Here is a 26,957-nt window from a genome sequence, read left to right as displayed (position 1 = left end):
GAAGTATTTCAGTAAGTTAGCCTTTGCAGAAACGGCAAAAGTTATATAGGCAAATTGACTGAAAGAGGGTGCTAAGACCTTCCTGCTAAGAATTTTAAGGAGGAGTGGAATAGAAGTGGAAAGGAACGAATAATACGGAAGTACCCTTCTCACTTGGCTTCCATGAAAGATAATGAACACTACTCATTTGGAAACTTCATTTTTTGAGGAAAAAGAATAGTCCCTTTATCACTAGCAATTTCAAGTTTGAAAAAAAAAATTGAACTTAAGTTGCAAAACTTTATTCCTTTGTACTTGATAGGGATCAGGATTTATAAATGAATGTATTAATTAACTTGATTTTTGTTACAGACCAAATTTTAATAGAACAAACAGCGCAGGCTTCCAGAAAAAGGTTCAGTTTGGAAATGAAAATACCAAACTTGAACTTAGAAAAGTTCCTCCAGAATTAAATAATATCAGCAAACTTAATGAGCATTTTAGTCGATTTGGAACCTTGGTTAACTTACAGGTAAGAGCTTTGAAGTGATTCTCTTGTCTCTGCTTAATTATTTAGAGAGGGAACCGTAACATAGTGAGAAAAATAGTTTTATAAGAAAATATTATGGAAACTTTGTTAATATTCTAAGTTTAGAAAATTGGATATGAAGTGAAACTTTTTTAGGAAAATGTGTGATTTTGAATAACATATTTACTTTCAAAAGGCAGGAGACTTGATTGATCTTATTATACACTTATTACCTAATAGAGATTATTGTAAAATTACAGCAAAGTTAAATAACCACAGTGGTAAAATCTAATCTTACAGTAGTTTTCATTTCCTTAGTTCACCTTAGCAGAATGCTTCAGTCAGATTTATTTTTGCTGCCCCTATGGTGGGACACATTTAATAGATACTTTGGGGTCCCAAATACCAGGTAATCCATAATCAGTCTAAACATTTACTTTTTTCTCTTCTAGTTTTGAACATCTTTTAAGATAAATATCAGTGGAATTTGTATTTGATTTTGCCTAAAATTAGACCTTGGCTTAGGTATATATTACTTGTGAGGTTATTTAGTATTGAGTTTACATTATGTAATATGTTGAAAGTGTTCAAATAATGTTGGGCTTCTTCTCCAGTTGGTGCAGCATTCTTTTGAAGTAAATTATATCCCATAATCTGATAAGAATAAATGTTAGAGAGTACAGCTTAAGTTGATATTTTGGAAAAATTGGTTTTCTTTCCATTTAAAAAATATTATAAAAGTAGCTCTGCGGCAGGAGAGGCCGCAGCAGTGAGAGGCCCGCGTACCGCAAAAATAAAAAAGTAATAGATGAGGGACTTCCCTAGTGGTGCATTGGTTAAGAATCCACCTACCAATGCAGGGGACATGGGTTTGATCCCTGGTCCAGGAAGATCCCACATGCCGCGGAGCAACAAAGCCCGTGCTCCACAGCTACTGAGCCTGCGCTCTAGAGCCTGCAAGCCACAACTACTGAGCCCGCATGCCTAGAGCCTGTGCTCCGCAACAAGAGAAGCCACCGCACTGCAACGAAGAGTAGCCCCCGTTCGCCCCCCCGCCCCGCAGCTAGAGAAAGCCCTCAGGCAGCAATGAAAACCCAACGCAGCCAAGTCAGTCAGTTAGTCAATCCCTAAAATGAAAAGAAAGTTCAACAAAAAAGGGTAGGGCAGTAGAGATTTATATAGAATTTAAAGAAAATGTGTTCAGCTCTCTGTCTCTTCCATTCTTCTCATATATACCCATAATATTATTACGTTATTGGTAACAATTTACCATGTGTTATTTTGGATTTTTTGTTTTGTATTTCTGTGAGCGTGTATCTACCTATAAATCAGATGCAAACTTAAAAATCTGTACGTATTTAAAAGTATGTGGGGCTTCCCTGGTGGCGCAGTGGTTGAGAATCCGCCTGCCGATGCAGGGGACACGGGTTCGTGCCCCGGTCCGGGAAGATCCCACATGCCGCGGAGCGGCTGGGCCCCGTGAGCCATGGCCGCTGAGCCTGCGCGTCTGGAGCCTGTGCTCCGCAACGGGAGAGGCCACAGCAGTGAGAGGCCCGTGTACCCAAAAAAAAAAAAAAAAAAAGTATGTGGTTCCCTAGTATACGTATTACCCTGTAGTTATTTACTGTATCTTGAATATCTAAATATCTTTTTATGGCAATTCGATTTATCTACCAGGTTTAGATCTAGACTTTAAAAAGTTCTTTTCCTTACACAGTTAACTACATTAGTAATATTAAATTTAAGGAAGTTTAAAGCTGAGGGTTGTTTCAACTTGTTTTTATTTCCTCAGTTACTGGTGAGATTGGTATCTTATCTCTGTATAGGTCCTATTGCTGTATCTGTATACTACCTGCATTATTATTTATAAAATACATATGTTTGAAAGTTAGTTTAAAGAAACCCTTTAGTTTTATCCTAATAGAACTCCCCACTCCCCTGCTCTGTTTTACATGAATTAACTATTTTATTCTTAACAACTACTGAGTGGGTATTGTTATCTGGAGCGAGGTTGCTTGATTCAGGGTCTGTGTGCTTAATCCCTATTTTGTATTGCTTTGCATCACCAGTAGTTTATATAACACACTTTGGAAAGTACTGGTGTTATTGAAAGAACAGGAAATTGAACACTAAAAACCCCTGGATCTACTACTTATTCGTTGTATGGATCTACAGAATTATATACTCTTTGAATCTTAGTTTCCTTATGTGTAAAATGTGATTGTTGCTATTGTTTTGTAGATCTTACTCCTCCCCGCCCGCCTTAAATTTTCTTATGCTCTTGGAAATATTTTTGTGAGAGTTACCAATTTGGAAAATTTTACAGATGGATTTTTCTGTAATTTTCAATTAGAGATCACTCCTTTCAAAGTAGCTTACTGCCTTTTTCTGACTCTGGGGATCTAAGTCATGTCACTCAGTGACATAAGGATTATTTCTCATAGCCTTAATATTGGGGGTAGAAAGTGAAACATTCTAATGCTTGTATTTAATATTTGTGCGGTGAGCATTCTCTACTAAGTGTTATATAGAGGAGGCTCTGATTCCACTCTGAACGGTCCTCAGTTACCATTTATTTCTTCTGGAGTGAAAGTAGGCTACGGTAATAATCTAGATATGAGGAAGTGTAAAGATAGACTCTTACTTGGAGGACCAGTATTTCATTTCTTGGGGAATTTTACTGTATGAAGCAACAGATTCATTTGCAAATTCGCTGTGCTTAATATTTTAAATCTTAGGTTGCCTATAATGGTGATCCTGAAGGTGCCCTTATCCAATTTGCAACATATGAAGAAGCAAAGAAAGCAATATCAAGTACAGAAGCAGTGCTAAATAATCGCTTTATTAAGGTTTATTGGCACAGAGAAGGAAGCACCCAGCAGTTACAAACTACTTCTCCAAAAGTAAGAGATAAATTTGTGTGAAATTAAATGCTTTTCTTGGAATGCTCTCGGCACAGTGTTTTTTAAAAGCAACTTCTCTAACCTCTTCTCTCATTTTATTATGACATTAATCCCTAGTTTAGATAATTATATGATGATATGTGTAAAGCATATAGAACAGTCCCTGGTACATGGGAGATACTCCAGTACATGGTAGCTGTGTGTATTCTAGAAAATCAGACAGTGAGTTCATATTGGAAATCCTTCGTTCCCTCTTTTTTTCTCTCTTTCAATCAGTGAGTCAATGAATATGTAAAGTTTAATTGTTTGCAGAGGTGTACTACAGCAGTTTGTTTTTCTGTTTAACTTTCTTCTGTTAATTAAAAAAAGAGAAGATAGTGAAGGTTAGATTTTGATTTTTTCCTCTACTTTATAAATATTTTATGCATCTATATACACACATGAAGGAATTTGGGAGGTGGTTAGGTTTTGAGCTGTACTTTTAAAACTTTCTCTGCATGGGCAACTTAGTAACAATAACAAAGGTTACCTTCCATGCTCATGAACTAATCAACTTGTTTAACATGTTTTTCTTGTTCTGAGGTAATGCAGCCTTTAGTCCAGCAGCCCATTTTGCCTGTTGTGAAGCAGTCAGTCAAAGAGCGGTTGGGTCCCGTACCTTCAAGTACTATTGAACCAGCAGAAGCCCAGAGTGCCAGTTCAGAACTTCCTCAGGTAAATGAAAAGTCTTACTGTGCCTGTCATGTAATAGGTTCTCAGTCAATTAGTTTCCCTTGGTGATTTGAATTCTAATTGTGTCTGTATATATATATAAAAACATATATATGTATGTATTATATATACGTTTTATACAGAAATATGATGGTCTATTCATATTTGAACACCACTTGTAAAAATTTTTTTTTTACCATTACCATAACGTTTTCACAGTCTGCTTTTCCTATAGTATTTGACTCTTAAATTCTTTTCTGTAGCTATTACTTATTTATGAGAATAAATACTTTTTCACTTTGTAGAGGAGACATTTCCCAGCAAAACTGTCTAAAATGTAAAGTTTTAGTACATTAAATCTTATTTTTCCCATCATCTTTTACTTAACTAGAATGCTGTTCTAGAGGTAATTATGTAGTAGACTGAACTGAAAGCTTTTGGGAAGGGAAGGTTTAAACCTTGAAGTTACTTATGCAGCTCTCTCAGAACTTTTCATCACTTATTCCTGACTCTCAAATTCTCTTCTCCATGTGCCATTCTCTTCCCTCCCTTCCACACTTGAGTGGCACTTTCTTGTTTCTCCACCCTCAGTCTCTTATGTTTCAATATTTGCTGTGTGAAATAGTTAGGATATAGTATCCTACTTAGCTAATGGATGTCACCTTGTTAAAATAGTCTTTGTAGATAATTCCTGAAGAGTAAGATATTGAGATTTTATAAAAACATGCAGAATGTAAATTAGTAAATTATTAGGTACTAAAAAAAAAAAAAAAAAAAAAAACCAAAAAACCTCCAATCCTGCTATCCCAAATCATCACCAAATACAGTGTACTTAGCTATTAAAAAAACATACTTTAGGAAAGAATGGCGTTTGTTTTAAGCTCACAAAGCAGGCACGTATTTTAACTACTCAAATCTAATATTTAGAATGTACAAACTTTCTACTTGTCAACATAGGATTCTAAGAATGTATGGTATCACTGTATCACTGGAGGGGACTTCAGCAACCACCTGGTTCAAATCTCTTATTTTACATCAGAATTTTCCATGATTGAGTAATACTGTATACCGTGTGTTTTTCAAATCTCTTATTTTACATCAGAATTTTCCATGATTGAGTAATACTGTATACCGTGTGTTTTTCCAGACATTTTCTTTCTGTCTCTGTCTTTGCAGAAGGCCCAAGGTTTTGTTATTAATATCAGTATACTTACAGAGTCGGTACATGTTAGTAGAATCAGAATGTTCAAAATCCCTACAGACTTATATATGTTTGGGGAAACACTGAATATGTCCATTTTAATTTTTTTAGAATGTAACTAAGTTATCTGTGAAGGACAGGTTGGGTTTTGTATCAAAGCCATCTGTTTCAGCAACTGAAAAGGTAAGAAGAATAGCATGATGTGTGTGTCTTGGCTTCATAAATGTTTTCAGGTGGCATCTTAATTTTTAAATTTTTTTCATAGTTCCAAACTCTTGCTTCTTAATTGTATCTTTTATTCCTACCTTTTTGCTTTCCATTTGCTGAAAAAGAAAAATATTTGCCTACCTCTTTTTACTTTTTGCATCAGCATTTTAATACTTGCTGCTCACTGTATTTCCTTATGCTCCATTCTTTTTGTTTTTAGTTTCTATTTACTGTTTTTTCTTTAGAGATATCATACATTTTAATTTGAAAACTCTGACAACCTTATAGAGAGGGCCATGAATTAGGAGTTTTACCTGAGTTTGAGCTCTGGCTCTTCACTTACTAACTGCATGACTTTGGGCAGTGCTCTTAACCTTTCTGAACCCTTTTCCTCATCAGTAAAATGGTGATGGTAATATTTGTCTTTCGGGTTTTTATGATGATTAAATAAAATCAATTATTTAAAGAGTATTTTGTAAATTAGAAAGAATGATGTAAATAAGTTTTTTATTTATTACAAACAGCTATTGTGTATAGCCTGACAATATAGTTAGTCATTTCTTTTTTTAAATGAGGGGAGCAAATGCTGATTAAATTGAGAACATTTTTGGACCTGTCTTATAGTTCTGTGTGGATGTGTTATTTTTTTCTGTTTAGGTATAAGTGAATGGCCCTGATCTTTAGTCTTTTTTGAGGTATGTTGAATCACAGAATATTAGAATTAGATAATATTTCTCATTTCTTTATCCTCACCTTAAGGAAGGTAACCCCCAAATAGTTTTATGCTTGACCTATACACTATGAGTTACTGAGCTAGGACTGGAATCTGGGTCTTTGATTTCTTTCTAGTCCGTGGCTCCTTCCATTATGAAGATTACGTGGGAAATTGACATTATAGATAATTAGAGCATCCCATGAAATAGCTGACCTGCTCTCTTCACTGGTTCTTCAGTATATTATTTTCCTTATTTACTGTGTTAAACTTTGTCAGTTCTAGAATTTTTTTTTTTTTTTTTTTTTTTTTTTTTTTTTTTTTTTTTTTTTTTGCGGTACGCGGGCCTCTCACTGTTGTGGCCTCTCCCATTGCGGAGCACAGGCTCTGGACGCGCAGGCTCAGAGGCCACGGCTCACGGACCCAACTGCTCCGCGGCATGTGGGATCTTCCCGGACCAGGGCACGAACCCGTGTCCCCTGCATCGGCAGGCGGGCTCTCAACCACTGCACCGCCAGGGAAGCCCTGGCAATTCTAGAAATTTGAGTATGAATCTCATTTTGTATATCACATTTTCTTCTTGGACACCTCAGCATTACTTTAAGCATAAAATGCCTGAAATGATTCATTATTTCCCCTATAAATTAATTTCTCCTCCTAGCCACCCACCTCTGGAAGTGATGCCACCATTTTCCTTGTTGTGCAGTCTAGAAGCCTTAGAGTCATTCACTTGTGTTTGTAATCCAATTGTCTCCTTCAGTTCCCTGGCCACTGGGCTGGCATCCCCCTCCTGTAGTTTACACTGCCACCATTCTACTCTCAGACTTATTTTAATGTTAACTCTGTACAGAAACTTTCATTTCCTCAGCTAAATTTGCTTGATCCATAACTCATCATACCTCAATTATTGTGGTTGTTACCTCTGCTTTAGTTGTTCCTTTCTACCCTAATGAGCCCTTTTCTGTTCATTGTCTCTTGCTATTTCCTGCCTCTTTTTTCTTCTTTTTGATGGTGGTTTTTCTGGAGTGATTTCCTTCTGCTTAATGGATTTCTAGTCATTCTTTTAAAGATTGAAAATCTCTCTAACCTCTACTATGAAACCTCCAGACTTTTCCATATATGCCCCCCCCCCACTGAATTTGTGTGGCTTAGTCTATGCCACTAAATTTAGCAGCATCTAAATATTTACTTTGATTATTTTTATCCTCCTTGATAATAAGTAACTAGGGAATAAAATAACAGTATAAGGGCTGTTACACTTAGTATAGTGCTGAGCAATTCTTGTGAGGTCTACAACCCTGATTATGTTTAGGATCTGTTTATGTCAAGATTTGGATTCTGAAATTGAAGTGTACTAATTATAGCTTTTACAAAACTTTTCTAGCGTGTTTTGCTACTTGTTCTCATTATTGCTTTTTAATGTGTTTTGTATAGCTTTAGATGAAAGGTGTCCAGATTTGGAATTGATAGTATAAATTTGCTAATATAGTTAGCATTAAGTGTATTTGTGAAAAATCACTAATGGTAGTGGGCTATTTATGAAAAAAAAAAACTACTCAGTAAATATTGTAAAGAATCTTCTAAGGAAAGCAATTATTTACAAGTATGTAACTTCCTGTCATCTTCAGTGAACCTGTTTACAGAATAGCATTTTGGTTTTGCTTATTCTTGGTTACTTCTATTCCCCTAGTCCATAAGGGTTTTTACTGCATAATCATTAGAGCTCAGTGATTCAGAGAAGTCTTAGGAAGAGTAGGAGAGTATTCCCCATCATCAAATGTTATTTAAATTTTTTTTAAAATTGAAGGCTGGGGAAAACTCAAACCTTGCATCTAAACAATATCTTTTGTCATTGTTACAGCAAACAAGTACACAAATGTAAAATTTTATCCCCTTCCTGTAAATAGCACCCACTAAACCCTCTAGTGATTCTTTGTTACTCTAAGATTGCATGTGAGAGGGTTAAGAAAGAGGAAGCTTAAAACCTAATTTTTACTGCTAAATATTAAGATACTGTAATAGCTATTAAATAGGTATTGTTTGAGTAGAGTGATCAGTAAAATGATGTTTGAGTGCCTCAGCCTACTCTAGAGAGATTTATGAAGAATAAAGGTGGCATCTGCATATACCATCCTGGTTAGTTTTTTTTTTTTAATAGATTTATTTATGTACTTATTTTTGGCTATGTCGGGTCTTTGTTGCTGCATGCGGGCTTTCTCTAGTTGTGGCGAGCGGGGGCTACTCTTCATTGCGGTGCATGGGCTTCTCATTGCGGTGGCTTCTTGTTGTGGAGCACGGGCTTTAGGCACTCAGGCTTCAGTAGTTGTGGCATGCACTACAAGTTGTGGCATGCACTACAAGTCACAACAATAGTTGTGACTTGCAGGCTCTAGAGCACAGGCTCAGTAGTTGTGGCGCACAGGCTTAGTTGCTCTGCAGCATGTGGGATCTTCCCAGACCAGGGATCGAACCCGTGTCCCCTGCATTGGCAGGCAGATTCTCAACCACTGCACCACCAGGGAAGTCCATCCTGGGTAGTTTTTTTAAAAAGGTTTAGACTGTCCAAGTTATCCCCGTAAAGCTCTTCTAAATTCTAAGAAGGTAAACTGACTAATCAGTTGAATATTTAATGTTCTTGTATCAGTTTTAAGTATATCAGACTTATGGTACAGGATGTTATTGTTCCTTAGCAGGGTTTTTTTTTGGTAATCTAAAAATATATCCTGGTCCCCTTGCATGATGATAAGCTGACATCTGTACCATGGAACTTTTAAAAGGGAAATTGTGTGGCATAATTGAAGGAACATTGCATGTCATATAGAGAATTTGGCTGTTAGGATTTAGCAGCTGACATTTTGGATGATCCTGGATAAGTCTTACTCTCTGTTTCTGTAACGGTAAAATACAGTCATTTAAGTAACCCTTTGATTTTTAAAATTTGTTGTGTAATTTTGCTACTTTATTATAAAGATTAAGGAAATGTATGATCATTTCTTTTCATAACTGTTATCGACTAATTTTAATTTTAAAAAATGGATTGGCCTCTGTCAGGATTATTTTGTGGATTACTCAGTCAGGATTATTACCAGGATTATTTTCCTTACAGAGAAATATGATTTATATAAAATTATTTGCTATGCTGAATTTTCTGGGAACCAAGCTGTTGTAGCAAAAATTGATTACTGACTTAAACATTTTTTTCTTTGATGTTAAAATATTTCTCTGCAAGATCTTCAGTCCCTTTGTCTCTTTTAAGCTACTTGGTTTTCTTGTAAGAAATAAAATCGTTAATTCCTGAAAATATTTGATAAACTTAATTTTAAAGTAAACTCCTGTTGTCCTCACTAGAATTCCCAGTTAAGTTTTGCTACAGAAAACACACCTGTATGCTGCTTTAAGGGAATATCATAAGTGAACATTGAGATTTATTGAAAGGCTGATTATTTACTTAATATAAAAGTTGACTATATGGTAATTATATATTAATAAGTTTCCTACAAATAACTCCTCAGAATATTGTCTTTTTATTGCATTTAAGCAAAGCACTTCTGCTTTAGACACCTGTGAGAACTAGCTTATTGGGAGTGTTGCTTTGAGGCATCCTACCTATGTTTCTTTCGTATTTGATTTTAACTTGAGCACTGGTTATTAAAAAGTGATACTTGGATGACTTAATTTGTAATAACCTTCTTTTGCAGTAGGTAATTTTTACAAAATACTTTTTTATTACGTTTTTATCTATGAGAAAAATATTTTTTTACAAGTATTAATAATAGTCATGGCTTGTAATATTTTATATAGGAAGTAAGATAAGGAGGTGTTAATGGATTATAACCTCTATTTTATTGGAGAATTGGCTTTTATCTTGGGAAGTAAGAGGTATTAGTGATGTATATTTTAACAACAAAGCGTGTGATACTTTTCAGCTCATCTTATGAATTGAAGAGAGCTTTGATACCAGACCTGACAAGTGTACTACAAGAAATGAAAATTACAAGCCAATATCTCATGAACATAAACGCAAAACTCCTAAGTAAAATGTTAGCAAATGTACAGTGATATGAGAAAGATAATACATCCTGACCAGGTAGAGTTTACTCCAGAAATGCAAGGTTGATTTAACATTTGAAAATCATTTATTTCACCATTTTAACAAAATAAAGGGTTGGGAGGAGGGATGGGGTAGGTGTTGGAGGGAGGGAGAAGGACCCCATGTGATTATCTCAATAGGAAAAATAATGTAAAATTAGTCACATTAAACATTCTGCAAACTAGAAATAGAAAGAAACTTCCTTAATTTTGACAAAGTATATTTGCAAAATAACAAACCCCTACAGCTAACATATTCAGTGGTGAAATATTGAATACTTTTCCCCGTGAGATCAGGAACAGCAAAGGATGCCCACTCTCACCACTTTTTTCCAGTAGTATAGGGCCTAACCACTACAATAAGGAAGTAAAATAAAATAAATGGCAGAAATGTTGGAAAGGGAGAAACAGAACTGTGTTTACTCACAGATGATATGATTGTATATGTAGAAAATCCAAAAGAATTCACAGACAATTGGAATTAATAAGTGAATACAATAAGGTCACTGGAAATAAGGTCAATATGTAAAAATACAGCACATGCAGAAACCCTTTTGGAAAATAGAGGTGTGGTTGTTTAGAAAGACTACTATGTTTTTACTATATTCTTAGAATCGTAGCATCGTCTTTTCTGTTGGGTTCGTTACTTCCCTCCACTGGGTTCATTTTTAATAGATTTTCTTCTCTTTTGTGATAACTATCCTCATCTTTTGAAAAACACAGATATTTCTTGCTATTCAGACTCTTACTATCTAAAGTCTGGAACCTAATAGATTCAGTTGGTGAGCAATATTTGTAATCATATAGTTAACTGTCTCGAAGACATTTCATTTTCACATTTTTACACCTCTGGAATTGGGCTACATCTTATAGTTGTTGGTATTTATGATTATAATTGGCAGCCTTTTCCTTTAGTAGGGTTATATTAAATGACAGTGTGTCTCCTAGGCAGTGATATCTTAAGCTCAGTGAAATATGTTAGCTGATGTTCTGTTTTTACAGAAGGAAGTTCCTGGAAGAAACAAGGAAGTGAGATGCTTGTAGCAATAAAGGAGTCTTCTTACTGTTATCAGATACTTTTATTCATCTTGCAATAGCAATCCTTAGTGTGATATCTGGTATTAATAACAGTACTTGGAAAGGGAGTGTTCCCTACTCACTGAAACTGGAGAAATGCTGAATTAAACAAATTATATGGGTTTCTTTACTTCTGGCTTTCTCATAGCTCTTATGATAATATACATTTTGAAACTAGAAAATAGGGTTATGATATTGTTTCCAACTTTGAGTATAGAAATAAATCCTTTTTTGGTCACAACTGTTCAACTTCTTATGGAATCTTCATGATGAAAACAGTTTATGAACACTCAGTCTCTTCTGCAGATTATCTTGTGTTTCTCCCTGTATAAAGTTATTATCTCACCCTGTATAATCATACAGTTTGACATTGTATGGTGTGGTAAGGTAGCATGGAATAACTTTTCCTCTAGAATTACAGAGAATGTGACAAGTTAGACTATGAACTAAATCTGTGTCTACTTTATATTTTACTGAATGCAGTCATTTCATACTTGTTAGTGATATCTTGAGTATTTTCATTATTGAAGAAAATTATCAAAATTTGATACACATCAACTATTGTAAAGAACCTTTATTTTTAAACATCAGATGTGCTGTATGGAACTAGTGCAATTCCAGTACTCTATGTTTTTATTTCATTTAGAGGCTAAGACGTTCTTGGATACTTAGAATAGTGATGAGTTGCCTAATCTTTGTGATGTTCCCTAATCTACTTTTATGATAAAAGATTAGAAAGTAGTGTCCAGATTGCTACTTCTCTGATATACCCAGTTATTTACATTTTAGTGGCGAGAAAGTAGGGCTCTTTTTCTCATTGATACTCTGCTATTTATGTAGTTCTTCTAACCTCTTTTTGGTCATGAACTCCTTTAAGACTTTGCAAACTGTGTTCTTTCCTCTGGGAAGTTACACTCTTCACACACATGGTTTCATGTTTAGATTTTATAGCATCATAGCTCTCTTTGAAGTGATCTCTAAACTCCTTTCCAAGAACCAGTAACCAACCACTCTATGGAACCTACAACTTTCTGCTTTCGGAGGATAAAAAAAAGGCAGCCTATACACTTTAATTTTCTTTCTTTTCTTTCTTTTTTTTTTAAAGTTCAGTTTTTTAAAAAAATTTATTCTTTTATTTATTTATTTTTAGCTGTGTTGGGTCTTTGTTTCTGTGCGAGGGCTTTCTCCAGTTGCGGTGAGCGGGGGGCCACTCTTCATCGCAGTGCGCGGGCCTCTCACTGTCACAGCCTCTACATTTGCGGATCACAGGCTCCAGATGCGTAGGCTCAGTAGTTGTGGCTCATGGGCTTAGTTGCTCCGCGGCATGTGGGATCTTCCCAGACCAGGGCTCCAACCTGTGTCCCCTGCATTGGCAGGCAGATTCTTAACCCCTGCACCACCAGGGAAGCCCCACTTTAATTTTCTTAAATTGACCTTTGTGTGGAAAAGATTATCCACTCTGATCTACCATCATTTCATTTTAACTTGGTGCAAAAGTGTTTATTGAGTATTTGCTGTGTGCCCTGGTGCTGTTCTAGGCACTGAAGATAAAGCAGTGAACCAAGCAAAAAAATCCCTACCCTCATGGAATGAATTTTGGGGTTTGTGAGGACATTAGGCACCATCAGATTGAACTTCTGATTTAATGAGCAAACTGAGGCCCAAGAATGTACCTGAATTTACCCATTGTCTCATAATTAGTTGGTAGTAAGGTTTAGGTACTAGAAGAAGCACAAAGAGGAGAAAGACATGGTTTTTTTGTTTCAGGACTCTTATAGTGACGATAGGGAGAGAGATATAAAATAAATTAATATGTCATCAGGTCATTTTTACTAAATATTGTAATAGGAATAATATTTCATCGAAGGACCTAGGTAGAAGAAATAAATGATTAGAGCTTTGTGGAGGTCTGGAGTGGTTGTGCTGAACCTGAACTGAGTTTAAGGGAATAAGGTCACTTAAAGTAGGAGCAGTGCTAGCAAAGGAATGAAGAGAGAAAGTAATAAGGTTAATTTCAGAAATGTAAATTACAAATGATCATTTTAAATTGTTTGCAGGATGGCGTCTGATTTCCTCTTGTGCTGTGTTCTTGTGTACAGTTTTTGCTGTAGTCACTGGGAATACTCGTAATGTATTCAACACCTAATATTTTCTCAGTGATATAGTACTGGCAGTGTTTTTTCTTAATTTGAAGTTTTTGTATGTTTGCTTTTTGCTTTTCTTCTAAAGGTATATGGTGTTAATTAAAATTTTTTTCACTTTATAGTTTAAACCTCACTCAAACCCTTTCTTCTTTAAATCACTAATGTGACTTAGTTATTACAAATATATACTACTTTTACTTCAGTGTGCTAGATTTTGGCAGGAGTGCTTTAGAGTTTTGAATGAAATAGTACTCAGGAAATCATGAATGCTTGATACAGTTTTTGAGAAATTGAATTTGTATTGGTAGGTGTTGTCTACATCTACTGGCCTAACAAAAACGGTGTATAATCCAGCTGCTTTGAAGGCTGCACAAAAAACCTTACTTGTTTCCACCTCTGCAGTTGATAATAATGAAGCACAGAAAAAAAAACAGGTAAGTATAGTAGTATATAGAATTTGCAGGTCGGGAAGCTTTTCTGCATGTATGTGTTTTTTCAGTGCTTATCATAAAATAGAGCTAAAAAAAAGGTATATGTTGGCTGCCACTGAACTTTTATTTTCCTTAATACATTAGTAAATGTTAATTTTCTTCTTGGATTGAAAGGCTCTCCTGATTGATTTTTGAAACTTGTGTACTTATTTAAGCTTTACATAGGAAAACTTTGCATTTCATTTTTGTTGCCAAGCTTCTTCAGTTACAGCCAGTTCTGTCTTCTTGGGTAATTCCATTTATTGGAAAGGTAAATGGTAAATATTCTAATAATATTTTTGATCCCTTCTCTAGGAGGCACTGAAACTTCAGCAGGATGTAAGGAAAAGAAAACAAGAAATTTTAGAAAAGCACATTGAAACACAGAAGGTAAAATATTAAAGTTAGATTTGGAAAAATATATTTATGTGTCATAATTTTTAGTGAAATTTAATCTTACACTCTATAGATAGTCCTGAGAAACATATTTACTGTAATTGATAATGGTAAAACTGAAATATTTTTCAATAATAATATACATATTAATTGATAAAATGTTGGGGATGAAGTGTATTACATTGTGTAATATACATTACACAGTGGACTGGGAAATGGATTAGTTTAAACGGAGCTATGACTATCAACTTGAAATGAAAATAAGGAATATTTCTCCAGGTATGTTGCTGCACAGTAGTTCAATAGATAGTAAATGGAACCTTTTTCTCATTGTTGACATATGTACCTTTCTTTAATTGGCTTGGGATCCTCTAGTCCTGTGTTGTCTGGTACAGCAGCTAAGAGCCACATCTGACTATCAGGTACTTGAAATGTGTCTAATCCAAATTGAGATGTGCTGTAAGTGTAAAATACATATCAGATTTCAAATATGTAGTATGAAGAAAAATGGTAAAATATCCCAGGAATTTTTGTTGAAATGTTACTTTTGATAAAATGAGTTAAATAGAATATGTATTTAATTAACTTTAATGTATCTCTTTTATCTCTGTAAGGTGGCTGCTAGAAAATTAAAAATTATGTGGCTTGCAGTATTTCTTTTGTACAGTGTTGCCCTAGTTATGGCATTTAATTAGTGTCAATTCTTGATTATGTCTGGTAATAAAAGTTATGACACTTGAAAATATTGAAAATACACAAACTTTTTACCTTTTCGTTTAAAATGTATGTCTTTTCTAATTTAAATTTGTATGTACTTGATAAAGAGACATCACAATGCTTTACACCCAAAACTGAAACCATCTTGACTCAGAGAACCTATAATACTTTGCGATGTCTTCTCCATATTACCATGTTTATCTTCTTACTTTCTATCTATGTCGGGCATATTGTTCTTAGCCTAGCCAGTTACTGTTCCCTCTGACAAAGAAAGTAGGTAACTAAATATGCCGTTTTTCTAATATCTCATATGGAGGGAAACCGTAAAACTTTTCCTCTGATTCTTTCTGGGTTGCGGACTATGTTTGGAGTGGGAATACTTAGAATCAGTAATATCAGCAAGTGGATTAGAAAGTAAGATTGTTGCTATTTCAAAATGACAACTTTTCAGGGATTGAATTAAATTTCTTACGGTTGTATGCTTTGAACTTATGTTCTAAGAGACTTAAATAGTAATATAGTTCTTCACAATGTAAACCAAGATTTAAGACTTGAATTGAGATAGTTAGCATCACCAATCTGCTATTCTGCTATCTCAGTGATTGTAAGCCTTGTCATGAATACATAAACTAAAAGTAGCAGTTATTTATTTTTATATTTACTTTGCCATGTTTGCTTTTTAAATAATAGTAGGAATGTGCCTTATATATTTGTTTTTAAAAATTTGCCAGATGTTAATTTCAAAACTGGAGAAAAACAAAGCAATGAAGTCTGAAGATAAAGCAGAAATAATGAAAACTTTAGAGGTTTTGACAAAAAATATTACCAAGTTGAAAGATGAGGTCAAAGCTGCTTCTCCTGGACGCTGTCTTCCAAAAAGTATAAAAACCAAGACTCAGGTATTTCAATTTGTGTTGTTATTCATATTACTACTTGTTAAAAAAAACATTAAAACACTACATTATTTAAGATTCAGTTTTCCTTTACCTAATATTCTTTGCTCAAAATTTGATCATTATATACTACCATTCTTCTCCTTCTCTAGTAATTAATAAGTAAATAAACACAAACAAGCAAACTACTCATCTTTTGAACCCTGCACATTGTAGTTAGAAAGTCAGTCGTAGTTAGAAAGTCAGTAATTAGACAAATAGTTATGGATAATCTTGAAAAGGTAGCTAGAGGACAAAACGATATAGGTACTGGAATGCTTGACTGAGGAGTTTGAGCTTTATGTTGTAAGTAATTGGTGGTATAAAATATGAATGAACAGGGAGGTAACAATCTGATGTCACTGTACAGAATGAATGATTTTTTCTTTTAATAAATTTATTTAATTATTTTTATTTTTTGGCTGCATTGGGTCTTCATTGCTGCGCATGGGCTTTCTGTAGTTGCAGCGAGCGGGAGATACTCTTCGTTGTGGTGCGCGAGCTTCTTGTTGCAGTGGCTTCTCTTGTTGCAGAGCACGGGCTCTAGGCACGCAGGCTCAGTAGTTGTGGCTAGAGGACTCTAGAGCGCAGGCTCAGTAGTTGTGGCACATGGGCTTCATTGCTATGCGGCATGTGGGATCTTCCTGGACCAGGGCTCGAACCCATGTCCCCTGCATTAAAACTGCAGGCAGTTTCTTTAAACACTGCGCCACCAGTGAAGTCTCCAGAGTGAATGATTGAAAGGGAGAAAATTCAGATAGATTAACTGACTAGATACAAAAAAGTGAGCAAGTTAATTTCAGGTGACAATAAGTGATTTTAAAAAAACCTGTGGAGTTATACAATACTTATACTTAGTGTATGTGTATGTGTGTATTTGGTGTGTGTGTTGTGTGTGTGTATGTGTGTGTGTGTATATATATATATATATAAAATCATGAGTTTATATTGATATTTCTCATTCTCATTTTAATCTAATACCACAGGGTTCTTCTTTTCTTTCTCTTATGCCATATTTCCCTGTTCCCGTGATGACAACTTGGTTCCCACTAACATCAATACAGTAGACATCTGCACAGTCCTGTAATCCATTCGAATAGTTCCAGAATTGCTAAAACAATACCATTTCCAACAACTAACTAAATATAAAATCAAGAATTTGTTTGCATTCATTACAACCTCATAATATACTCCACTTAGAGTATAGAGTCAGACCTGTGGTGTAGGATCATGTGTTTTTCCGTTTGTGTGGTTATGTTATTAATTTGATAAAGTTAGGTTTATTTCTGTCTGCATTCAGTTTTGGATCACCCTCCCTGTCATTCTTGCGAATTTAATTTTACTTTTTGATTCAAAAGTTTTTTTGAATTTGAAGTTTTTTTTAACATGATTCAAAAGTTATACTATATAAACAGGTTTATATAAACCCATTCTGCTTTGAGCCTTGACACTCTGTTCCCCACTTTTCCCTCCCTGTTGGTGTGTGTGTATGTATTCTTTCCTACGTAAAAACATACTGTATATTCCTCATTAACACCTTGGTGTTTTGTTTTTCTTTTCAGTTATTTCCTGAAAATTACTCCATATCAGTCCGTAGAAATCTCACTCTGGCTTCTGTATGGAAAATGAATTACAGGGAAATCAGTGGAAGTAGGAACAAATTAGGAAGCTGTTGCAATAGTGTAGACCAGAGGTGACTGGTGGCTTGAACTAGGATTGTAGGACTGGAGATAGAGAAGAAATGTATGGATTAAATGAGAATGTGTAAAAACTTCTTTGTAAAAAGTTTTGTATAAATGCAGAATATTAATTGTCAGCACCTAAAATATTTATTACTATTTTCTAGATGCAGAAAGAATTACTTGACACAGAACTGGATTTATATAAGAAGATGCAAGCTGGAGAAGAAGTCACTGAACTTAGGAGAAAGTATACCGAATTACAGCTGGAGGTATGTTTCATGATAGCCACACAGTATGCTAAAGAGGAGTAGTTGTAGTCTTGATGGTTTATTTGAAAATATATTCCTCTCATTCTGGTCAACAGTCATTGGCAGTCTCTTGCAAACATATTGGGAGTTGTTTTTGTTTGTTTGTTTGTTATTTTTTTAAATTTTTTTTTTCCGGTACGCGGGCCTCTCATCGCTGTGGCCTCTCCCGTTGCGGAGCACAGGCTCCGGACACGCAGGCTCAGCGGCCATGGCTCACGGGCCCAGCCGCGGCACGTGGGATTCTCCCGGACCGGGGCACAAACCCGTGTCCCCTGCATCGGCAGGCGGACTCTCAGTCACTGCACCACCAGGGAAGCCCCATATTGGGAGTTGATGTAGAAAAGGAGGAAGAGGTTAGCAAATCTTTCAGAACTAATAGAAAATCTCTTAGTATTTAATGAGGGGTGATAGCCATTCTACTTTTATACACAAGTCTCTCTACTTCTAGTGAATTTTGTTCCTTTTCTATTTTTGGTTTGTTTTTCTTCCTAGGACCAAAATCTATTAAAGGCTTTTCAGATATTCTTAGGGAGATATTCTGTGCATATATAGGCATGTTATGTTGAGTTCCTATAAGGATCAGACTTTTAGTGGTAGAATTATATTGAAGAACATGCTTACTTAAGTTTTGCCTATAGATGGTGCTGTGGATGTTAAAGAGAAAAAAAACTAACTTATAGTTTAGTTATATGATTATTTATATAAGAAAAATCTAGTAAAATTGATCTCTATACATGAGAATTTTTAACATTTAGCAAAAAGATGTTTAAGAATCAATTACATTTTGAAGTAGAGGGACATTTATGTCATTAGTGTAGTTGGTACTTGTCTATATTTATCGTTGTCACAATTTAATTTTTTGTATTTTAGCTTATTCCTTTTGCTTAATCTGAAAATAATGCTGTTTTTCCAAATTTTGTTAGCAACTTGATTTTCTTTTTCCAACACAGTAGAAATCTGTATTGAGTACTGGTATCCAGCTATTAAAGACTTTAACATTTAGCAGCCATTGTTCTTGTCTTAAGGCTCTGTCTTGTCTGTCATAGGAAGCCATAGGTTAGTGTATTAAACCTGCATATATTTTGCATTCTCTGGGAAACTGATATGGTTGTCTGTGTGTCCTGCTTAAGATAACAAGTTTTGGAAAAGATAGGTTCCTTTTATGTTAATATAGAAATTGTGTTTTCACCATTCTGGAGATTTGATGCCTGTGTTGATGCGACTTTAAAAAAATACATTATCATTTAAAAAATTTTGGCCCATAATTTTAGCAAATAAATAATAGCATTACTAATATCCTTTATATTATTAGTCCATGTTTTCATTCTTTATCATGATATAGCTAAACACTGAATGACGTCTTCTGTTTTTCTTTTATGATGGCCAAACTTTAGTTTGCAATTAATATTAGTATACGCAGTAATGCAGTGTTTGCCAGAGTGTGTTCATTCACCACACCAATTCCATATTTTGTTAATAGGTATTAGTGAAAAAAGCTTTTGAGGCCAAATAAGTTTGGAAGAGGTTATAGTAAACATGTGTTGTGTTTTTTTTCCCCACGTTCTATTTTTTATTTTTTTAACATCTTTACTGGAGTATAATTGCTTTACAGTGGTGTGTTAGTTTCTGCTATGTAACAAAGTGAATCAGCTATACATATACATACATCCCCATATCTCCTCCCTCTTGCGTTTCCCTCCCACCCTCCCTATCCCACCTCTCTAGGTGGACACAAAGCACTGAGCTGATCTCCCTGTGCTATGCAGCTGCTTTCCACTAGCTATTTTACATTTGGTAGTATATATATAAACATGTGTTTTGTATATGGTTTTCTAGAGGCTTGTAATTTGTGAATCTCCCAAAACACATGTTTAAATACTCAGTATTGCTCAAATTTACTTGTCCAGGGACCCCTTTTTTAAGGAGCATTTTGAAGTTCCTAAGAGTATACTTTTGTATATGCTGTGCTGTTATTGACATTAATCCTTGACCTTTGAAGTTTATTGTTTGGATTTTAGATGATTACTTTAGTGAATGTTAGAAATTAACTGTCTTGAGATGAATAAACTAAAATATTTATACTTGCAGAGATTTTGGCAGTGGTGCCTGCTTGACATTTCCACTTGGATGTCTCACATCCTCAGTCTCAACATGTTCAAAATTGTGCTTATTTTGTCCCTAAATTCATCTATACAATTACCCAAACCAGAAATCCGGGAGTCGTCATTGATTTCTCCCTTTCCTTCAGTATTCATACACATTTAATTACCAAGTTTTATACATATTACTCCCCAGTGTATCTTTTTTTTCCTTAGTTAATTAATTAATTAATTTTTGGCTGTGTTGGGTCTTTGTTGTTATGCACGGGCTTTCTCTAGTTGCATTGAGCAGGGGCTACTCTTCATTGCAGTGTGTGGGCTTCTCATTTCAGTGGCTTCTCTTGTTGCAGAGCATGGGCTCTAGGCACATGGGCTTCAGTAGTTGTGGCTCGTAGGCTGAGTAGTTGTGGCTCACAGGCTCTAGAGCACAGGCTCAGTAGCTGTGGCGCACGGGCTTAGTTGCCCCGTGGCGTGTGGGTTCTTCCCAGACCAGAGCTTGAACCCATGTCCCCTGCATTGGCAGGCGGATTCTTAACCACTGTGCCACCAGGGAAACCTCCTTAGTATGTCTTAAATGTGTTTATTTTACTTCTCTCTATCTCCATGGCCACCATTGTAGACTAAGCTTCTATCTTCAGTTGTTGGCGCTATTGTAGTAGCCTGACTGGTTTCCCATCTTGTTCTCTTTTCCTTTTACCAGAACAATATTTTAAACACTGATTTGATTACATCACCCTACTTCTGAACTTTAGATGTTTTAATTGATTTTCATGGCTCTTGGGATAAAATCAAAATCTTTAACGTGGTCCTTAAAGTTGTTCATGATCTGGCTCTGCCTGTCTCTCTAGCCTCATCTCTTCATCCCATGTGGTCCAGCTGTACTGGATTTTATTCCTTCTTAGAAGTACCATGTTCCTTTCAGCCTTGGTTCTTTTGTTCATGCTCTAACCCCCACCCCTCACCCTTGCCTTGCTTGTTCTTTGTACCTTCTTTGATGCATTGGACAAATATTAAGTTTCTACAGTCTGCTAGCTGCTATTGTAGGTGCTGGGGATAAAGTAGACAGTAAAGCAAGGAAAAAAATTCCTCATGGAAATTTTATTCTAGTAGTTTATTCGTTGTAGATCTTTCATATTATATTCAAATCTTTAAGTAGAGCATTTCCTCATTTTTGAGTCACTTCTCATTAATATAATCAAATAACTTGATTGCTTAATGTCTCTACCCTTCTAGGATTTGAGCTTCATGAGGGTAAAGACTAGACCACAGGAAGTGCTCATTAAATATTTGTGGAATGAAGGAATGGTGTGCTATTCATATAGAGCGATAAAGTGGGATATGTTACTATGCTACATTGATTGTATGATGGTGTTAGTGTAAATGATCAAAATGATGAATTTGGGGGGCTTCCCTGGTGGCGCAGTGGTTGAGAATCTGCCTGCCGATGCAGGGGACACAGGTTCGTATCCTGGTCTGGGAAGATCCCACATGCCGCGGAGCGGCTAGGCCCGTGAGCCATGGCTGCTGAACCTGCGCATCCGGAGCCTGTGCTCCACAACGGGAGAGGCCACAACAGTGAGAGGCCCGCGTACCGCAAAAAAAAAAAAAAAAAAAAAAAAAAAAAGATGAATTTGAAATAACTGTACATACTGAAGTCAGCAGGCAAACAAATGGAAACACTATATTCGAAAGCCATAACTGGAAAAAAATACACTTATATATATAGGTATCTTGTATGTCTGCATTATGCTACTTCTTTTTTTAAAATAGATTTATTTATTTGTTTATTTTTGGCTGCGTTGGGTCTTTGTTGCTGCACCTGGGCTTTCTCTAGTTGCAGCGAGCAGAGGCTACTCTTCGTTGTGGTGCGCGGGCTTCTCATTGCAGTGGCTTCTCTTGTTGTGGAGCACGGGCTGTAGGCACGTGGGCTTCAGTAGTTTTGGCACACAGGCTCAGTAGTTGTTGCTCGTGGGCTCTAGAGCGCAGGCTCAGTAGTTGTGGTGCACGGGCTTAGTTGCTCCGTGGCATGTAGGATCTTCCCAGACCAGGGCTCGCACCTGTGTCCCCTGCATTAGCAGGAGGTTTCTTAACCACTGCACCAGCAGGGAAGTCCCTATACTAACTTTTGAAGTAACATTCAGCACTGTGCCTTATTTGGAACTCAAGAATTTCTGGTCTTTTTGTGATAAAGTTTGGTGTCTTAGAGAGTAGAGGCTTAATAGAAAAGACACATTTATTAATTTCAAAACATTGCTTAAATTAATGTTATTTTGTTTTCTAAATTCATTAGCTACCTAAATTTGCTTTCACTTTAAAAATTAAAACCCTAATTTAAATTATGAAATCCTTTTGTAGGGCATTATTTGACTATGTAAATATGTATCAAATTTTATGACTCATGTCAGATTGTATGACTCATCTGACTGAGTATAACACTTGGCTCGTGTTAGTAATTGTGATGTTTAACCTATTTGTCTAATCTCTTCTAGGCTGCGAAACGGGGGATTCTTTCATCTGGTCGTGGTAGAGGAATTCATTCAAGAGGTCGAGGGGCAGCTCACGGCCGAGGCAGGGGTCGAGGTCGAGGTCGAGGTGTGCCTGGTCATGCTGTGGTGGATCACCGTCCCAGGGCATTGGAGATTTCTGCATTTACAGAGAGTGATAGAGAAGATCTTCTTCCTCATTTTGCGGTACTTTCTTACTGTCCAACAAAACAAATACTGATAATCATTGTTGGGGATAATGGATATTAAAGGGGAAAGTATGAAAATGAAATGAATAACTTAAACCCATTAATCTCACCAAAGGTTTTGATTAATCTATAATAATCCTTTGTTAATTACTTAAAAAAAAAAAACAAGCCCTAGGGGTTTTTTGTTTAATCATTGTCTGGAAGAAATGTTTCTATGCTTACACTTAGTAGGCCTTCAGATTATGAAAGGAATGATTTAAACCTTATTGTTTCAGAGAGGGAAGTCCTGTCATTTAGTTTCATTTGATATTTACTTTTAGGAAAAATCTAGCATATTGCCTGGGCCATTCAGATTTTTAAAAATTAAGATGGAATTTTATTTGTTAATACTGTATTCTTGAGCTAGCTAACGTAGAAATGACACAAGACAAAATTTTGGAATACGATCTTGATGTTGCCTTAGTTGGTGCCAGGGTATAATTAAAGGGAGTCAGTCTAATGGCAATGGACTTCCTTCTATGAGGAAGGAAAATAAGATTCTAGTCCCTGCTAATCCATTATTTTACTTGGATTTCCTGGGATCTGTTGCGTTCATGTGCAGAATGGAGATTATATCTGCCTAAAGCCCTTTTCAACTTAAATGTTATGATTCTTAGTGGTATCCCAAAGGTTAGTTACAAAGCATCGGTCTTGCCTGCAGCATTAGGATAATTGCTCTGGAGATATAAAGTAAATAACCAGTTCTTTACCCTCAAGGATTTTACATATAATGGTTTAACACAAACCAGTTAAACTACAAATAATTTAAAATCAAATTAAATTTATTAAAAACTGTAAATACTTCAGTAACTTAGAGAAGTATTTTTCACACAGGTATATGATGGTGAAAGAACAGTAGAGGAAAGTTTCAAAAGGTAGTAAAGCTGGAGCTTGGGTCTTGAGGGATAGGTAAGCTTATAGATAGGTACACACATAATTTAATGTTTTGAATATTCAGATTTAAATGTTTGACAGTTATATTCCAGACTTTTTTTTTTTTGCGGTATGCGGGCCTCTCACTGTTGTGGCCTCTCCCGTTGTGGAGCACAGGCTCCGGACGCGCAGGCCCAGCGGCCACGGCTCACAGGCCCAGCCGCTCCGCGGCATGCGGGATCCTCCCGGACCGGGGCACGAACCCGCGTCCCCCGCATCGGCAGGCGGACTCTCAACCACTGCACCACCAGGGAAGCCCCTATATTCCAGACTTTTAACTGCAGTTACAAATGTGAAATTATACTTTTTTAGGACATAGAGACGTATTGAAAGAAATGGTATATGTTTAAGAAATAACTAAAATGATTAATATTTAAGGATGTTGAGTCTGGAAAGTCGTCTGCTTTATGGCTTCAAAGGGAGAAAAAAGTCGTCTGCTTTATGGCTTCAAAGGGAGAAAATAAGGAATCAGCTTTCTAGCTTGGAAATACTGTAGCTCGATTCTTCCCTACTACACACCCTGTTTCTGCACCTTCCTAAGGGGAAGAAGATCCAGATAACTTAGGTGTATTACATATAGTTACACAGCTAATCAGGAAATTATCAAAGGATATGCTAAAATAATCCAGACAAACATGGTTCTGGTTTTAGAAACATTCAGAGCCTCTAAATGGATATTCTTGGTTGTATCTGGAGATTCGAACTCTTCTCAAAGTTAGTAGTGGTAATGCACATTTAAAAAATTGTCAGTCTTTAAATAAGATAGCTTCTCTACCTCAGCCTGTGATTTGAACATATGACAGGTATCAGAGAAAAAAATCTACATTACCAAAGGACCATTGACGGTTACAAATTGTGATTAACAAAATGCTTTCTTTAATTTATCCATTGGAACCAGTAGCAGTAATAAACATTACAGCTAAAACTTACAGAGCACTTATTTTGTGGCAGGTATTTTTCTGAATGCTTTATATAACTCACTATATTATGAGTTATTTTGACAACTCTATGAGGTAGGTACCTTTAATATGCTTATTTTAGAGATCGGGAAAATGAAGCATGAAGAGATTAAGTAACTTGTTCAAGTTTACACAGCTAGTACTAACCGAGCTGGGATCTGACTGATTCTGTGGTCGTTTTCTTAACTATGCCCTACAGAATTTTTCTGTGTGGAGTGTGTGTATTTAATGAGATTGTGGTTATAATTTTATTTGGGGGTAAGAAAGAAGATATTAGTAATGATATATAAAGGACTAAAGTTTTGTTGGATAAAGGTGCTGTTTTCTGCTGTTAGCAGAAAAATCTTCCTACACAGGGAAAAATAAAATCCAGCACACCCAAAACAAGCATAATTTAATATGTTTAGCTTTTAAATGCCCTAAAGGAGTGTGGTCTAGAGGAGGGTAAAGTAAGAGTAAAAGCAGGGTCAGTTAAAGTTTTGAATCGAAAACTTTTGAATGGAAAACTGGACTCTCACCCTGATAATTAACTTAGTTACTTTGGAAAAATTACTTAAATTCTCTGAACCCCCCCCCCCCATCTTTAAATTGGGAATGATACAAAAAACTCACAGAATATTCTGAGGATTAAATATTCCGCTTTAGAAAGAATTTAACATACTCTGGAATTGGAATAATGAGTATAGAAGGAAAGGCAATAAGGAAGCTTAGTCTTTCACCATTGTTTCCCTATTTAGTAAGTGTAAGTTACCCTGGTTCTAGAAAGTATAGAATTGTAAATAATATCGGAAAATAGGAACACCCTTTATCGTACAATATTATGTACTAAAATGAATTATTCATAATTTCTTTCTGCTAATCACCCTGAATTGTTATGCATTCTCGGTTATATTTATTGGTATTTTAATATTTAAAAACCATTAGGATTTTGGATGTTTCAAAATATTTATTTGGAGGAAATACTTTTTTTTAATTTAAAGCAATATGGTGAAATTGAAGATTGTCAGATTGATGACTCTTCACTTCATGCAGTAATTACATTCAAGACGCGAGCAGAAGCTGAAGCAGTAAGTATTATAAATATTCTAATTTATTGAAATTCAGATTTAAATGTTTTATAAATATTGCCTCTGAGTTTTAATATAAATGAATTTTTTTGACTTACTAAAGAACTACACTGTGACAGTAGATAGACCATAGGAAGTAGAATTCATGGCTACAAAGAATGTCCTAAAGCAGTTAGGCAGTTTTATATATAACATGAATATTTAGAATATATAGTTAATAACCAAGTTGAATGTCAAGTTGTACTCTCTTGAGATATCAGGAATTCTTCCTTTCTCTTTCACAGGAGATAGGGCCACTCCACTTTCCATTATCCCTTTCTCAGCTGGCCCAGAGCAAGTCTGCTTTGGCAGAATGAGTGGTGAGGGGTAAGGTACAAGCGGAGATAGAATCCTGATGGCTGCTGTTCTTAACCATCCCTCATCTGCTGCTTCCTAGTCCCAGCGGGCTGAACCCTACAGTGTCCGTAGCTCAGCATTCCCGCAACTAGGCCTCTACAACTTTTTGCCCAAGACAGGAATATATAGCGCTAGCTTTTAGGGTCCTTTTAGTATAGTTGTCTTAAAATGTGTATTTTGAATTATCTTTCTAAAGAATGACCGGAAGTATATGCAGCCTTGTCTTTCTTCTGGGTTTAAAAGATTTTAAAAAGGAAAATGACTGCGAGGTGTAACGGGTTCATTGGAACATTTTTAGCCCTGTGTATTCTTTGTTCAAGATTGTAGAGAAATAGATGTACCACTTTGACCTTGGAAAAATGCATTAAGCGTTCCAAACAGTTAACCTGATGTGAATGGAAGGGTAGGATGGTTTTCAGAAGTTTTAAGATGATTGTGGTCTAAATAAGTTTTGAAAATCTTCTAAATTGATTTATTCTCTTTGTAGTGAATATTCCCTGCTGGTACATTGCTGGGAACTTACCTGGTAGGAGTTGCTCTTGGCACATTGCAGCCTATAAAAAAGACTGTTGGTCTGATAAGTCTCAGAAAAGTGTTTAACTGGGCCCTAGAATAACATAGTTTCAGGGTTAGGCGGGTGGGTAGTGGATACTTTTATAGAATAGGAATTCCTCATCCTAGAGTTTTATTAAGTTTTAAGAAATCTTCTATTTAA

At 35.7% G+C, this 26,957-nt stretch overlaps 1 protein-coding gene across 13 annotated transcripts in view; it reads left to right on the top strand.

The window, feature by feature from the left end:
- Nucleotides 1-26,957, top strand: part of RBM26 (RNA binding motif protein 26) — an 84,341-nt gene that overhangs the window by 39,866 nt on the left and 17,518 nt on the right. For 10 of the 13 annotated variants that reach the window (XM_067016689.1, XM_067016683.1, XM_067016684.1 and 7 more), the window contains exons 11-20: nucleotides 352-511; nucleotides 3,247-3,411; nucleotides 3,994-4,125; nucleotides 5,435-5,506; nucleotides 13,861-13,986; nucleotides 14,338-14,412; nucleotides 15,867-16,034; nucleotides 17,914-18,018; nucleotides 22,646-22,846; nucleotides 25,760-25,846. In XM_067016689.1, the coding sequence (XP_066872790.1) occupies nucleotides 352-511; nucleotides 3,247-3,411; nucleotides 3,994-4,125; nucleotides 5,435-5,506; nucleotides 13,861-13,986; nucleotides 14,338-14,412; nucleotides 15,867-16,034; nucleotides 17,914-18,018; nucleotides 22,646-22,846; nucleotides 25,760-25,846 (1,291 nt within the window). The remainder of the gene's footprint in view (nucleotides 1-351; nucleotides 512-3,246; nucleotides 3,412-3,993; nucleotides 4,126-5,434; nucleotides 5,507-13,860; nucleotides 13,987-14,337; nucleotides 14,413-15,866; nucleotides 16,035-17,913; nucleotides 18,019-22,645; nucleotides 22,847-25,759; nucleotides 25,847-26,957) is intronic. The other 3 variants (XM_067016688.1, XM_059042367.2, XM_059042365.2) reach the window with 1 other exon arrangement.

This window comes from Kogia breviceps, chromosome 16 (assembly GCF_026419965.1).
Source record: "Kogia breviceps isolate mKogBre1 chromosome 16, mKogBre1 haplotype 1, whole genome shotgun sequence".
NCBI lineage: Eukaryota > Metazoa > Chordata > Mammalia > Artiodactyla > Physeteridae > Kogia > Kogia breviceps.
Note: the sequence above shows the minus strand (reverse complement) of the source record. Positions and strands in the feature narration are given on the sequence as shown.